Source organism: Gekko japonicus, unplaced genomic scaffold (assembly GCF_001447785.1).
Source record: "Gekko japonicus isolate JY-2015 unplaced genomic scaffold, Gekko_japonicus_V1.1 scaffold1186, whole genome shotgun sequence".
NCBI classification, from domain to species: Eukaryota; Metazoa; Chordata; class Lepidosauria; order Squamata; family Gekkonidae; genus Gekko; species Gekko japonicus.
In genome coordinates, this window is record NW_015164221.1 from 182,032 (window position 1) to 196,859 (window position 14,828).

The window sequence follows — 14,828 nt, forward strand, 5'->3', positions numbered from 1 at the left end:
TCCCTACAAGCCTCCAATTGTTCCTTTTGTGGCAAGAAGGCCTGCTCTGCCCCATGGCCACTGACTTGTAGGGTGTCACAGGCCTCTTTCTTATCCCCCATGCTGTTTTATATCTATATGAAGCCACTGGGAGAGGTCATCAGGAGGTATGGGCTGCAGGGTCACCAATATGCAGGTGATACCCCGCTCTGCCTTCCCTTTCCACCTCATTCCAGGGATGCTGTTGATGCTCTAAACCAGTGCTGGGAATCAGTAATGGGCTGAATGACATTGAACAACGTGAAACTAAATCCTGACAAAACGGGAGTTCTCCGAGTTAGTAGAAAGGGACTGGAGATCTCCCCTGCCTTGGATGGGACTACACTCCCCTTGAAAAACCAAGTGTAACGATTTCATGTTTTACTGTGTGTGTGTGTGTTTAAAAGTTTGGTTGGCATGGCTGTGTGAGGATAATCTAGAGTGCTGGACTCAAGCAAGTGATATGATTGGTGAGTGACAGAGAGGGGGAGGAGGTTTGGAATGGATGCTGTGTGGATGATTGGAATGTCTATCTGGTGTGTCTGTTAGGTATGACAGTTGATTAAAACAGTCAGTCAGAAGAGTGTGCTGTGTAAAAGCAGTTGCTATGAGTTAAGTGCTGTCTCTGAGTTTAAGGAGACTCATCCCTGTGAGGGAAATATTTGGTTCTGGGTAGTAAAAGAGTTAAGCAGTTTGTTCGTTTTAAGGTCTGAGAGAGAGAAGTCTTATGTGTGTTATGAAAAGTTAAAGCATAAAGAAACAGTGACCATATATGGTCTAAGGAAAATATTATTACAAAGTGACATGCCCTGATCCCTGTCAATAAGAGGGAAGAGTGTGTGAACATCAAATAAATCTACTTTTATTTAAGACACAAGTTCTGAACGAAATTCTTCCCAGGAAACACATAGTCCTTTGAAAGCCCAGACCCTGGGTCACAATACCAAAACCAGTAGGAAAAATATTATAGGAAAAGGTTGGGAAAACCTAAATTTCCCTGGTGGCAGCCAGAATACCCTACAGAGTAAAACTGAAAGAACATTTTAAAGTAAAACTAGACCTCCCCAAATAAGGGGACGTCACACCAAGTCTGCAGCTTGGGAGTGCTGGTCGACACAGTGGTCTCCTTAGAAAATCAGGTGATGGCTGTGGTTTGGAGTGTTGTAAAATAGTCAAAAGTGTTTAATACTCAGACTATCAATGGATCTTGCTCTATTGGAAAGAAGAGATTTCTTTGCTTTTAAAAACCTTTATTTCTAAGGGTAAAAGGTATACAGGATTACTACAAATTAATATAACACTAACAGCTACATTTTCTAAGCAGCCTATAGTCAAACACTAGCACAGAGATAATGGAGAATCTCTCCTTCTTCTTGACCCCTAGAAAGGAAGTCACCTGAAATAAACAACCAATCTGTATCACAGTAGAAAGCTACTTTTCCCGGGCTAATTCCCCATTGGCTCAGTGCCAGGTATCCCTTCCAGGTCAGTCTAAACAACAGCAACTAGGCAAACAAGTTAACCCTATAATGACTGAATTGTCAGACCTTTTAAACACATACATTTCCAACATGGAGTACTTTTGCCCAGCTTCAGCTGGTGTGTCAGCCGCACCCCTTCCTGGTTCAGTCGGATCTAGCCACAATGACCTATGCCTTAGTTACATCTGCACTGGATTGTTGTAATGGACCCTACTTGGGGCTACCCTTGAAGAGTGTTCGGCAGCTACTTTAGAATGCTGTGGCTGGATTGCTGATTAGAGCCAGCTACCGGGAGCATATGTCCTACACAGGCCTGTGGCCACAATTTTGTGGCTTGTGGGGCAAATGTTTTTTTCCTGGTGGGCCTGAAGTTCTCAGTGCAGAAAGAAAAGCCAGAATTCTGAGGATGATGCCTCAGCTACTGTGGAATCAAGCCTTTTAAAATCAAAGTGTAGAGGCTTCTGCAAATCTTAGCCCCAGAGTGGGACAATAGCAGGCTAAGAAGGGGGAAAGAAGGGGGGGATGAATATTCTGGTAGATTTATTTATTTATTTTTATTTAATTTTCGACTTATTATACGGCCTTACCCCTAGGGGTCTCTGGGCGGTTTACAGGAATGTTCTAAGAACTTTTTACCCTGTCTAAGGCCACATACTTGTAGGAGTGGGGATTTCCTACCAGATGGTAGGCATGTAGAAAAACACATAAAGGCCCCGGTCATACAAGAGGTTTTGGGCCGGGAGAGGGACGGATCGGGGGCAGAGCAAAGGGGCGCGATCCCACCACAACATCTGGGAAGCGTTGCTTACCTGTCCCCAATCCGGCCCTTCCGCCCAAAACATGGAGAAAAAATGAACCACCTACCGAGGTGGTTCTTCTGGGACGGCCGCATCAAGGCCGGCCGTGGGATCGCTGGCGCGTCCTTTCGCCGGTGCATCCCTAGTTCCTGGCCGAACTGTGCATGCTCAGACATGCGCAGTTCGGCAGCCTCCCCCCCCCACCGTGTCTTCCTCCCCGGCATCTGATCATGCCGGGGAGCAACGGCACCGCGGCTCAGGGGATCCGTGGGATCCGGCCGCGGCGTCTCTATTTTGGTGCGGCTCTAATTAGCCGCACTTTGGCCGGTGTTTTTCCTGCCGTGTGGCAGGGACCAAAACTTTATTTACAAAAACAAAGGACAGAACACATAGACAGGGGAATCTTTGGCCAGGATTCATCCTACAACCACAATCCTAATGGCTGGAGATTTTAATGCTAGAGTTGGGGAGACAAATGAGGACCCTTTTTCTGAACAGCTATAAAACTCGAATAAAGGACTTTCCGATTACGAGTTACAGAAGATCTAAAGACAAGAAAATTAATGGATTGGGCAGACATTTTGCATCCTTACTACTAAAGAATGATCTGTCAATATTTAATGGATGCAAAGAGTTTGATGGAAAAGGAGATTTTACTTGTATAAATCATTTAGAGGCAAGTGCATTAGACGGTTTTGTTGCTTCGGCTAACTTTTTCAGAAGAGTGGGATCCCTGGAAGTGAAGGATTATTTGGGAGGGTGATCATTATCCTGTTCAAGTATCATTACATCTAGATGCTTACCGTCTCTCACCTAAGGTAAAGAACTTAGCCCTAAACCAGACACATAACACCTTAAGATCACTGAGGGGGTGTGAAGCCATTGAAGCCAAAGTGAAAACACAAATGGACTTGATAAAAACCAGATATACAGACTCCCAAATAACTGAGAACATGGATTTTTCGTGGATTTAATTGACTTTTTCAAGCCTTCCTTGGTGACAGCAAAGCCCAGGGGACAGGGGACAAACGGTAGAAATAATTGGTACGACTCTCACTGTAAGGTGCTCAAAAGACCAAAAGATAGAGGAAATTATGCTGGCCACCAATCTGCTCCAAGCCCCAGTTTAAGGTTTTGGGTTTTTTAAAGCTCTACGTGGCTTGAAACTGGGCAGTCTGACGACTGTCTTCTCCCACATGTTCCTTCCTTGGGAATTATAATCACTGGAGGCAGGCCCGTAGCCTGCGTGGGGCCCTCGGGGCCCGGCCTCCCCCGTGGGTTTTGCAGGCCCCCTCCCCCGATCCTCTGCTCCCCCCTCCTCCCCCCCAGGCAGCGGAGATGATGCGTCTGGGGAAACTCTTCTAGGAGGAGGCAAAGAGAGTCTCTAGGCCCGGCCCGCCCTGCAAAGGAACCCTGCTTCAGTGCATCACCTCCACACACACAGGGAAGCTCTCCGCCCCAAGGAAGGCGCTGCAGGCACCCTCCCGGCTTTGCACAGATAAACGAAAGAGACCCACAAGCACACATCCTCCGGGGTCGTGGGTGGGGCGGCTGCGGGGCCCTTCGGAAGAGGGAGGGTCTCTCCCCAGCCTTCCCCCACTGGCCACTCCCTTACAAGAAGCCCCTCCAAGGCTGAGGGCTCCGCTAACTTTGGCCAAGCCCCTCCGGGCACAGACAGCAGTCTCCCTTCCTTCCTTCTTCAACCCATCCCTCCCCTGATGCATTTTCACCTCCTTGACTTTGCAGTTTCTAAAAACGGGGAATCTGCAGGGTTTGGGGGGGGAGTCAGCCGGGATTCAGGTGCGCTGCCCGCGAAGGCTCCCCCTTTCCCGCCCCGCCCGCCTGCTCAGCTTCTTGCACAGGAGGGGGGGAGTCTGCCCTCCTGGAGAGAATGAGGGCGGTGGCAACGCATGTCATTTCCGGCCAGAGCCTCCCCCCCCCACAGTGGGGAAGAGGGTCTCTGTGCCTGCATCAGCCCCAGACCGCAGGAATGGGTGAGCAGAAAGTGCATGGGGGGGTGTCCTAGGACAGCAATGGTGGAAGGAATGCAAGGGTGCAAAAGGCGATCCACAGACGGGGGGGAGGGTGAGCAGCACTTTTGGGCGCAGACTTTGCTTTGAGTTGAGCCTGACTGAATTCTGGGTTACAGCAAATTTAGAGTCCAGCGGGGCACCTTTCAGACCAACAAAGGTTTATTGACCAGGCTTTCAACTAGGAGCCGCCCCCACCAATGTTCCCTCTAAGCTGTAGAGTCTTGTGAGCAAAAATTCTACTTTGTGAGCTCCTGGCATTAAAGTTGCAAGCAAGCGATTTGGCTACGGCATCAATTCGTTTGCTCTGGAGCCATCGCTTCCTGAGCTGAGATAAAAATGTGTGAGCAGGAGGCTAAAAAACTGTGAGCTAGCTCACGCTAACTCAGCTTAGAGGGAACACTGGCCCCCACTATTACCAAGGAGGCCGGTAGTTCTAACATGTGGCCTCCACCACTGTGCTCAGGAAGACCATTGATTGGCAAACTGTTCGGCTGCAAGGTATCTCCAGCCTGCCATCTTATGTACCCAGTGTATCAGCACCAATGTTCCCTCTAAGCTGTGGAGTCTTGTGAGCAAAAATTCTACTTTGTGAGCTACTGGCATTAAAGTTGTGAGCAAGCGATTTGGCTGCTGCATAAATTACGTAGTTTGTGCCAGACTCCCTCCCCCCCTCTCCCTCTCTCTTCCTCCCACCCCCCTCTCTCCTCCCCTATTTCTCTCCCTCTCCCTCTTTCTCTCTCGCTCTCTCTTCCTCTCTCCCCTCCCTTGAAACATTTGTGCAATAAACCACTTGCATTTATTATTTAGTTATTATTTAGAAGTATGAGCATGGCATGGCAGTACCATACAAACATATAGTGGTGGGAAGTGTTTCCTCTAAACTAAGTTAATGTGAGCTAGCTCACAGTTTTTTAACCTCCAGCTCGCAGATTTTTGTCTTAGCTCAGGAAGTAGGGCTCCAGAGCAACCTAATTTATGCGGCAGCCAAATTGCTCTCTCACAACTTTAATGCCGGTAGCTCACAAAGTAGAAGTTTTGCTCACAAAACTCCACAGCTTAGAGGGAACATTGGTGATGGGCCCCCTGAGAAAAACATGGGCCCCCTGAGCAAAAAGTTGTTAGCTACGGGCCTGACTGGAGGGCACATGAGAGAAACCTTTTTCAGTGCCAGCCGCACAACCATGGAACAACCTCCCTAACCCCCTCACTGTCGATCTTCAGGAGGCAGTTGAAGACTGTTTAATTTATCTTATTATCTGGTTCAGTTATCAGCAGTCCAAACTGGCATTTTTAAACTGTGACTTTTAATTGGGTTTTATAATTGTTATTTTTATTGTGTTTTTATGATGTTTTAATTATATTGTCAGCTGCCTCGAGTCCTGCAAGGGAGAAAGGTGGCTAATAAATGTATTAAATATATAAAATAAATAAATGAGTCCCAATGCCTGTCTTCCCTGCACTTGCTTACCTTGCGTCTGTTTGTCGATCACAGCATTAATTGTCTGCCTGGCATCCTCTAAGGAGCCGTAGAAATCGACAGTTTGCAGCGTTGCTCCATAGATGTCCTTTGCATCCATAAGATATTGCTGTTGAGCAGAAAAAGTAAAAATAATATCAAGAATGAAAAGAATAACCCCCTACTTATACTAAGGTGTGGGAGAAAGAATTTAAGCAGACTTTAACTCCTAAAGAATGGCAGAAAGTATGGAACTCCTCTTCTAACAAATCATCTGTCATTCCTTTAAAGCTTCAGTTTTATAAGATAATCTTTGGCCCTGGTCACACCGGCCGGATATCGTGGGGGGAGGTGTGGCTGTTTGCCCCTGGGGCAAAATAACGCACGGTTCCACGATCAGACGTCCCATGGAGGTTCCGTGGAGGTATTGTGGAGGTCCCGTGGGTAGGGGGGAGGTGCCGATCACAGGACAATCCTGCGGCGCAGCAAAGAAGCAGTGCGGTGCGGCAAACGGGTTTGTTTTTTTCTGTACACCAAAGTATGTGCATGCTCCATTGGGTGCTTGTGCACATCCATGGAGACTTGGGGGGGGGGACTTTTTGCAAGGGGACATGGGCGGGCGCCAGATGCCAATGGAAATGCAACCAGACGCCCGCCCTTCCCCCGCGGTTACCGGAAACTAGTACCTCAAAGGTACTAGTTTTTTACCCCGCATCTTCAGTGGGAAGCCTCGGGTGAGCCACGGGAGCTCTACGCTTCCCAGATGTGGCAGTGAGATCGCACCCGGAAAATCCGCCTATCTTCCGTCTCTCTAGCGTGGCTAATGTTCTGCATGACCGCAGCCTTTAATTGGTACTTGTGCCTAACCAAACTTAATAAAATTAGATCCTCTTGTAGCCCACTTTGCTGGAAAGGGTGTACATCTATGATGGCCCTGTCCAGTGATCCAATCCTTTTGGGGCACAGTTGCTGGAAAAAAATCTCACAAATGGTAGACCAGGGGTGTCAAACTCATTTGTTATGAGGGCTGGATCTGAAATAAACGAGACCTTGTTGAGCCGGGCCATGTGTGTCATAAAATGTAATGCCAGGGAGCGGAGATAGAAACTTTATAAAGGACACAAACACAAAGGTGTTTTTTTTTTACTTAAAATAAAAACTTGCTTAAAACATTAGCACTTTTGCAATATTTTGCTTATTTAACAGTGTCTGATAACTGACACCTCTTGCTCTGAATTATTGCATCAAAATGTCTGTGCTGTTGCAATCTTGAGTATGCTGTTCAGGTGTGTATCTGTAAGCTGCAAACCTACGATGACGCAGCAGCAGCAAAACTGGAAGAAGCAGAAGACAGCCAGTTCCACTGCGGGCCTGATAGAAGCCCTCCGGGGGCCTGGTTCGCTCCCTGGGCCGCATGTTTGACACACTTGTGGTAGACATTTCTCTCATTATGTCTCCAGACCTTTTTATTTTTGATCTATGGCTGGATTATTCAATGGAAAAGAGTCAACGTTCCTTGGTCTCGATATTGATTGCAGCTGCACTACAGGTGATTGCAGCCAATTGGAAAAACCCAAACGGGCCTTCCGTAGATGCCTGGTTTGACAAACTTTGAGATGTTTATATCATGGGGAAAACAGTAAACAATTCTTTCTTTATTAGTTCCCAGTTGTCTTTTTCACCCTGTGATTATGATGAAAACTGGAAGCCAGTTATTGGGTTTCTGAGACACAATGAAGTTCTTCCGTGTAGAAATGATTACATAATCTGGTTAAAATTGTAAGGCTATTGCAAGCATGCATCAATATGAGTTGTTTTGTGGGTGTATGAAAATCATACGAAAACCTAGGTTTGCTGGGAGTATCTATCAGTCGATAATGTTATAATAGTTTTATTTTTGGATTGCTCTTTTTTGTGTACTTAACCATTAATAAAGTAACATTTAAAAAAATGAAAAGGATACTGCTGTCTTTCTAGATGTTTCTCTGTTGGCTCTTTAGCATAAGAATTTGGTTATGGGTTCTTAGGTTCAGGCTCAAAATTGGGGGGGGGGATCAGCCTCTAGATATAGGAAGTTTCCTATTTGCAGGGCCAGCATAACAGTTATGTCTAGGAAGTGAGAGAGCACATACCTGAAAAAATTCATATCCTCTTTGTGCAAACAAATTGTTTGCGAGACTCAGCAGGTAACCATCTCCAAGGTTATTCAGTTGAGAAAGGAGGTTCTTGAACTGTAAGTTGATTCCTCCATCCTAAGCACAATAGGAAGGAAAAGATTTTTAAAATACATGAACGTTTCCCTAGATATTAAAACGTTTGACCACATAGTACATAGTAAGTAAAGGTAAAGGTTCCCTTGCAGTACATAGTACAGCAAGGTTAACCAGAAAAGAGTTAACTTTTATTGAAGACTTAAAACAACATTGGAGTGATTCAGGTACATAGATATAACATTTCTTATCCCCTGAAGTTTTTATCCTTAACTTGATTTGTGCTTTCAAGTCTACTTGCTACACGTTATCTTTCTTTCGGCCAGCTTCAGGTTACTATTTTCTCACTCACTGGCTCAAGATGTTACCTTCCTTCTACACAGCTCTAGCTCTAGCTGACATAGATAGGCTGCAGTCACACGGAGCATTAGGCACACTAGAGAGACGGAAGATAGGTGGATTTTCAGGGTGCGATCTCACCACCACATCTGGGAAGCGTAGAGCTCCCGTGGCTCACCCAAGGCTTCACTCCGAAGATACGCTGTAAAAAACTAGTACCTCCGAGGTACTAGTTTCCGGAAACCGCGGGGCAAGGGCGGGCGTCTGATCGCGTTTCCAGTGGTAGTTCCGGCGCTCGCCCAAGTCCCCTCACAAAAAGTTTTTTTCCCCAAGTCTCCACGGATGCGCACAAGCACCCAATGGAGCATGGGCACACGTCAGTTTTTTAAAAACCCCACAACCCCGTTTGCCCCACCCCGCTTCTTTGCCGCACCACAGGATTGTCCTGTGATTGGCACCTCCCCCCTAACCACGTGACCTCCACGGGAGGTCTGATCGCGCAACCGCGTGTTATTTTGCCCCGGGGCAAACAGCCACGCTCCCCCCCCCCGCATTTTCCGGCCCGTGTGACCGGAGCCATAGATAGTTTATTATGGCATCAAGCCAGTGAATCAGCAGAAACACACCAACTTTATCAAAAATGGCTAAAAAGTACACAAAACATATAAGAATGCATAAAATAAAGTAACAACCAATAGAAATTGCATAAAATATAAGTCAAAAGATCAGCTTAAAACTGAGACATGATTAAGCGGGCTTTTCTAATACAACAGCAAACGGGGCAGGATTTGGCAACTGCCTTAGAGGTAAACTGATTTTCATCTGACAGCATGTAGTTTCTATAATCAGATTCCGTCATATTGGGACTTGGTTTTGCAATAGGCTCAAGACATTTGGAGCGGACCGCCTTATACCAGGGACACCTGAGGATCAGTGCTCCCTCTAAGCTGTGGAGTCTTGTGAGCAAAACTTCCGCTTTGTGAGCTACTGGCATTAAAGTTGTGAGCGAGCGATTTGGCCGCTGCACAGTTTAGTTTGCTCTGGAGCCCCCTCCTTCCTGAGCTAGGACAAAAATGTGTGAGCTGGAGGCTAAAAAAGACGGTGAACTAGCTCACACTAACTCAGCTTAGAGGGAACACCACTGAGGATCATATGCATGATAGTTTCAACTTCCCTAAGCCACATTTGCTATACCTTTGTGCAAAGGGAATTCCCTTGTACCTACCCTGGAGCACCGCTGAGGGGAGCACTGAACACCTGGCCAAAGTGAAGGCTTTTCTGCACTTATGTACATCAAGATGGACAAGGAAAGCAGAATAAGCGGCACAGTATTTGGTTCACACAGGCGCTCTAAAAGTTGGATATCTAGCCAGATCAGACCGCCTCTCAATGCCGGTTATTCTTTCTTTCGCGATTGCCCTATCCCAGCTGACTTAATGGTTCTGGGTTGCCCAGTCTCCAGCCAACATTCCATCAGATTTTATTGGCCTTTGGATTCTAAATCAAATCACTGGAAAAGGCAGTCATGCTAGGGAATGTTGAAGGCGCGAGGAAAAGAGGAAGACACAACATGCGATGGATGGCCTCGGTCAAGTAAAGCCACAGTTTGCAAGGCCTGAGCGAGACTGTTAACGATACACCATTTTGGAGATCATTCATTCAGAGGGTCACCCAGGGCTATTTTTGGGCAGGAACGCACAGGAAAGGAGTTCCGGCTGGCTCCCGAGTTGGCCACGCCCAGCAGGAACTCATTAGCATCATAGGCCACACCCAACAGCAGAAACTCATTAGGATTGGCTACAATTAGGGGTGTGTGGCCTAACATGCAAAAAGCCCTGGGTTTTGACAACAAACAAGGTAAAGAGAATAAGAAGCAAAAGGTAGGTGTGGCTGGACGACCACACTTCTGGTAACATGGGGGTGTGGCCTAATATGATAATGAGTTCCTGCTGTTGGGTATGGACTATTATGCTAATGAGTTCCTGCTGGGCTTTTTCTACAAAAAAGCCCTGGGGTCACCATAAATCGGAAGCGACAACTTGATATGCTAACACGCAAGAAAGGAAAAGGTTAGCAACCCTAACCAAACTGAACACAGTAAATGGCACAAGAAACTGAATCCTGTTAACTTTGTTTTGGGCATACCATTGGACAGGGAGGGTCATTCTCCCTTTGGAGTCCTGATGTAACTGCGGGCAATCTTCTCTCTGAGGAAGCGGTTCTCCTGCCTTCTACAGTCTTGTCAAAGTGGAGCACCTACACCAGAGAGCAATCATAAGCAATATTAAAACTTCACCAGAATGGGGGAAACCCATATGTATGACAAGAGAGACAACAGATAAAAAGATCATTACCGCCAAGGCTACCCGTATCTTAGCCTTACTTACAAGTAAAAGTAAAGGTAAAGGTTCCCTTGCTTGAAAGCCAGTCGAATCCGACTCTAGGGTTGCGGTGCTCATCTCCGTTTCAAAGCCGAAGAGCCAGCGCTGTCCGAAGACAATTCAATGGTCATGTGGCCGGCATGACGAAACACCAAGGCACACTGAACCTTTCCACTGAAGTGGTACCTATTTATCTACTTGCAATTTCTTGCTTTCGACCTGCTAGGTTGGCAGGAGCTGGAACTAGAGACGGGAGCTCACTCCGTCATGCGGCACCCGGGTCTCGAACTGCTGAACTACCGACCTTCCACAGCCTGCAGTTCAGCGTCTTAACCACTTGAGCCACCGCAGCTCCTTACTTACAAGTACTGGGATTTAATTTTTAAAGGCAGGATATAAATACGGTAAGTGAATTTTAAAAAATTAATTCCTGGGCCATGCCAATGGCCTTTTTTCAATAGAAGGCTATCAAAGATATGTTCAGAGTAGCATTTGAAAGCATCATAAAGGCCCCGGTCACACGGGCCAGAAAACGCAGGGGAGAGGCATGGCTCTTTGCGCCGTTGCAATCTGATGCGCAATTAGGCGATCAGACTTGACGGCGGCACACCGGGGCTTACACCGTTGGTGCGCGCAACAAAGAGGACGCCGGCGCGATCACACCACAGGAGTCCAGAGGCCGCCCGTGGCAAACCATTTGCTGGTAGGTCGATCCTACGCGGCTTCGGCAGCTTGCTGCGGGTTGGCCATGGGAGTGCTACGCCTCCCAGATGTTCCAGTGAGATCGCGCCCGGAAAATCCGCCGGAGTACCGTGCCTTCAGCGGGGCAAATGCTCTGTGTGACCGGGGCCTAAGGCATATTTTTAATGAGCAAGGGACACCTGTGATTTCAGAGGCTGGTATCAAAGGTATCAGAATATTGCGTAGCTGGTCTCTCTGAATAAAGCATTTAAAAGTTAAACGCCACAAGAAGAAGAAGAAGAAGAAGAAGAAGAAGAAGAAGAAGAAGAAGAAGAAGAAGAAGAAGAAGAAGAAGAAGAAGAAGAAGAAGAGGAGGAGGAGGAGGAGGAGGAGGAGGAGGAGATTGGATTTATACCCCGCCCTTCACTTGGAGTCTCAGAGCGGCTTACAAACTCCTTTCCCTCCCCCTCCCCACAACAGACACCCTGTGAGGTAAAAGAAGAAGAAGAAGAGATTGGATTTATACCCCGCCCTTCACTACCCAAGGGAGTCTCAGAGGGGCTTACAAACTCCTTTCCCTTCCCCTCCCCACAACAGACACCCTGTGAGGTAAAAGAAGGAGAAGAGTTTGGGTTTATACCCCGCCCTTCACTACCCAAGGGAGTCTCAGAGGGGCTTACAAACTCCTTTCCCTTCCCCTCCCCACAACAGACACCCTGGGAGGTAAAAGAAGGAGAAGAGTTTGGGTTTATACCCCGCCCTTCACTACCCAAGGGAGTCTCAGAGCGGCTTACAAACTCCTTCCCCTTCCCCTCCCCACAACAGACACCCTGTGAGGTGGGTGGGGCTGAGAGAGCTGACACAAACTGCTCTTTTTCAAGGACAGCTGTGCCAGAGCTTGTGACTGACCCAAGGTCACATCAGCAGGTGCGAGGGGAGGAGTGGGGAATCAAACCCGGTTCTCCCAGATTAGAGTCCGCGCCCTTAACCACTACACCAAATTGTATTGACACAATATAAAATACCTCATCCTTTTTTGACTTATTTTAGAAACTGTGTAAATGGGGAAAACTCTAATGAACAACTTGTCAGGGCTGACAGGGACCTTGCCAAGCTCCTTTGGATCTGAGTCTCTTTACTTGGGAGAAAGGGCACAGCTACTCGTGACTTCAGCAACATTCAGACAACATATTTAGGGTCAAAGTAACATAGGAGTTGCGGTGGCTCAAGGGGTTAAGACGCTGAACTGCAGGCTGTGGAAGGTCGGTAGTTCAGCAGTTCGAGACCCGAGTGTGCTGCATGACGGAGTGAGCTCCCATCTCTAGTTCCAGCTCCTGCCAACCTAGCAGTTCTAAAGCAAGAAATTGCAAGTAGATAAATAGGTACCACTTCGGTGGGAAGGTAACAGCGTTCCGTGCGCCTTGGTGTTTCGTCATGCCGGCCACATGACCACGGAAAAATCTTCGGACTGCGCTGGCTCTTCAGCTTTGAAAAGGAGATGAGCACCGCAACCCTAGAGTTGGACTTGACTGGTTTTCGAGCAAGGGAAACCTTTACCTTTACTTACAGAGGAAGGGAACAGGAATGAGCATACCAACCTGGCCCCCTGCTTATACACACAGTCACTGGGGCATGAGCAGGACAACTACCCATATAGAAATCACATGCACACTGGCTCTATTCCCATTATTGAGTACACTGACTTTTTGAATATTTCTGGTCATGAGGGTAGAGATTACAGATAAACAGTGTGCATGTATACAGGAATACCTGGAGACTTTGGGGGTGGTTCTGAGAGAGGGTGGGGTTTGGGGAGGGGAGGGGGCTCAGCAGCGTACAATGCCATAGAGTCCACCCTTCAAAGCAGCCATTTCCTCCAGGGGGAAATTAGGGCACACCAAAGAAAATTACTCTTCTATATCTTTAACACACTTCGTTGTATTATTATAAGAAATTTCCTTGTAACAAATTTCCTGTATTAACTAGCATTCATTCATTATATATGAAGTACGTTTCATGAACATAAGCAAAGCCAGTAAATGATAATATGAGTACAATACAAAACGATACAACATCTTGATGTACTTATTCTTGACGTTGCTTTGGCTGAGCTCTTTACTCTTTGAGACATCCCGACGGAGCTGTAAAGTGTGCAAAGCAAACTGAGAAGTCCTCGTTATACGAGTTCCTGAACAGTGTTTATCATTCCTTCATTTGAAAACATGTAGCTCCAAGGAATGTTAGAGATAAAGAGAACCCGCTTTCCTAGGATTGAACAGTGGTTTCGTATGTCTTATTCAACTCTATCTCTAATAGCGTACCAAATCCGCTTCAAGGTGCTGGCTCTTACCTTTAAAGCCCTATATGGCCAGGGTCCGACATACCTACGGGACCGCCTTTCCCCGTATATACCCCAGAGAGCACTACGGTCTGGGTCTCAAAATCGGCTGACCCTCCCTGGCTCGTGGGAGGCCAAGCTAGCTATTACCAGGGCCGGAGCCTTTTCAGTGGCGCCCCCTACCTGGTGGAATGAGCTCCCAGAGGAGATCAGGGCCCTGCGGGACCTTTTGCAGTTCCGCAGGGCCTGCAAGATAGAGCTCTTCCGCCAGGCATTTAATTAGGGGCCACCGCTACTGCAGGCCACTATTGCAGGCCGTTACTGCAGAGCTCTGGTCTGTGATTTTAACATCCAACTGATTATGAGCAGAAACATCGTGGAACATCTGGGCAGTGGAAATTTACTCTGAAAATATACCATCTAGGTTAATTTTTAACTGCCGCCAGCACTTTGTATTTATATTGTTTTATTTAAATTTGATAATAAATAAATAAATCTCTCAGTTGGTATTTGTCACCAATCTCTTGCCATGACACTAGCAGGAATAAACCTCTCTCTAATAATAATAATACTTTAAATGTATTAATCGCTTTCCCCAGTGGGCTCAAAGCGATTTACGGTTACACATTATAGACAGGGGGCTAACAATGTTCATAGGGGATAGGGAAGACAACATATATTCATTTAATTAAACATGCTGTCACTGCACGGTGTAAACGTTTTCTGGCTTGGCTCAGTCATTTTCCAAACGGCTGCTTGTCGACCAGGCTTCAGGACCTGTACGTCAAATCGCCACACTGCCACAGCCTGGCCTGAGACATCCACTGCAGGGATTTTTGTAGCCGAGAAGTTCTTCCGCCTTTTTTCCAAACCTCAACCAGGACATCCCGACCGTCAGCTAACACCTTCCCACAAGGGAGATTGGCGTGCCCACCCTCTCTAAGGAGTGGTTCCCATTTTTATCTACTCGCCGAAGCTTTCAAATCACTGGGTGGACGATGAGCTGGGGACAACAGTCTGGCTGCTCACACCAGCGCGGGGCTCGAACTAACACAGTTCAGATGTTAAGACAGTGGGATATACCCACTGTGCTA

General features: G+C 47.1%; 1 protein-coding gene across 1 annotated transcript in view; it reads right to left on the reverse strand.

Annotated features, from left to right (window-relative positions):
* The window catches only part of LOC107108133 (leukocyte elastase inhibitor-like), a 36,031-nt gene that overhangs the window by 11,078 nt on the left and 10,125 nt on the right, over window positions 1–14,828 (reverse strand). The window contains exons 3-5 of the mRNA XM_015408533.1: window positions 10,480–10,590; window positions 7,918–8,037; window positions 5,798–5,915 (exon numbers count right to left, since the gene is read on the reverse strand). Of these exons, the coding sequence (XP_015264019.1) occupies window positions 5,798–5,915; window positions 7,918–8,037; window positions 10,480–10,590 (349 nt within the window). The remainder of the gene's footprint in view (window positions 1–5,797; window positions 5,916–7,917; window positions 8,038–10,479; window positions 10,591–14,828) is intronic.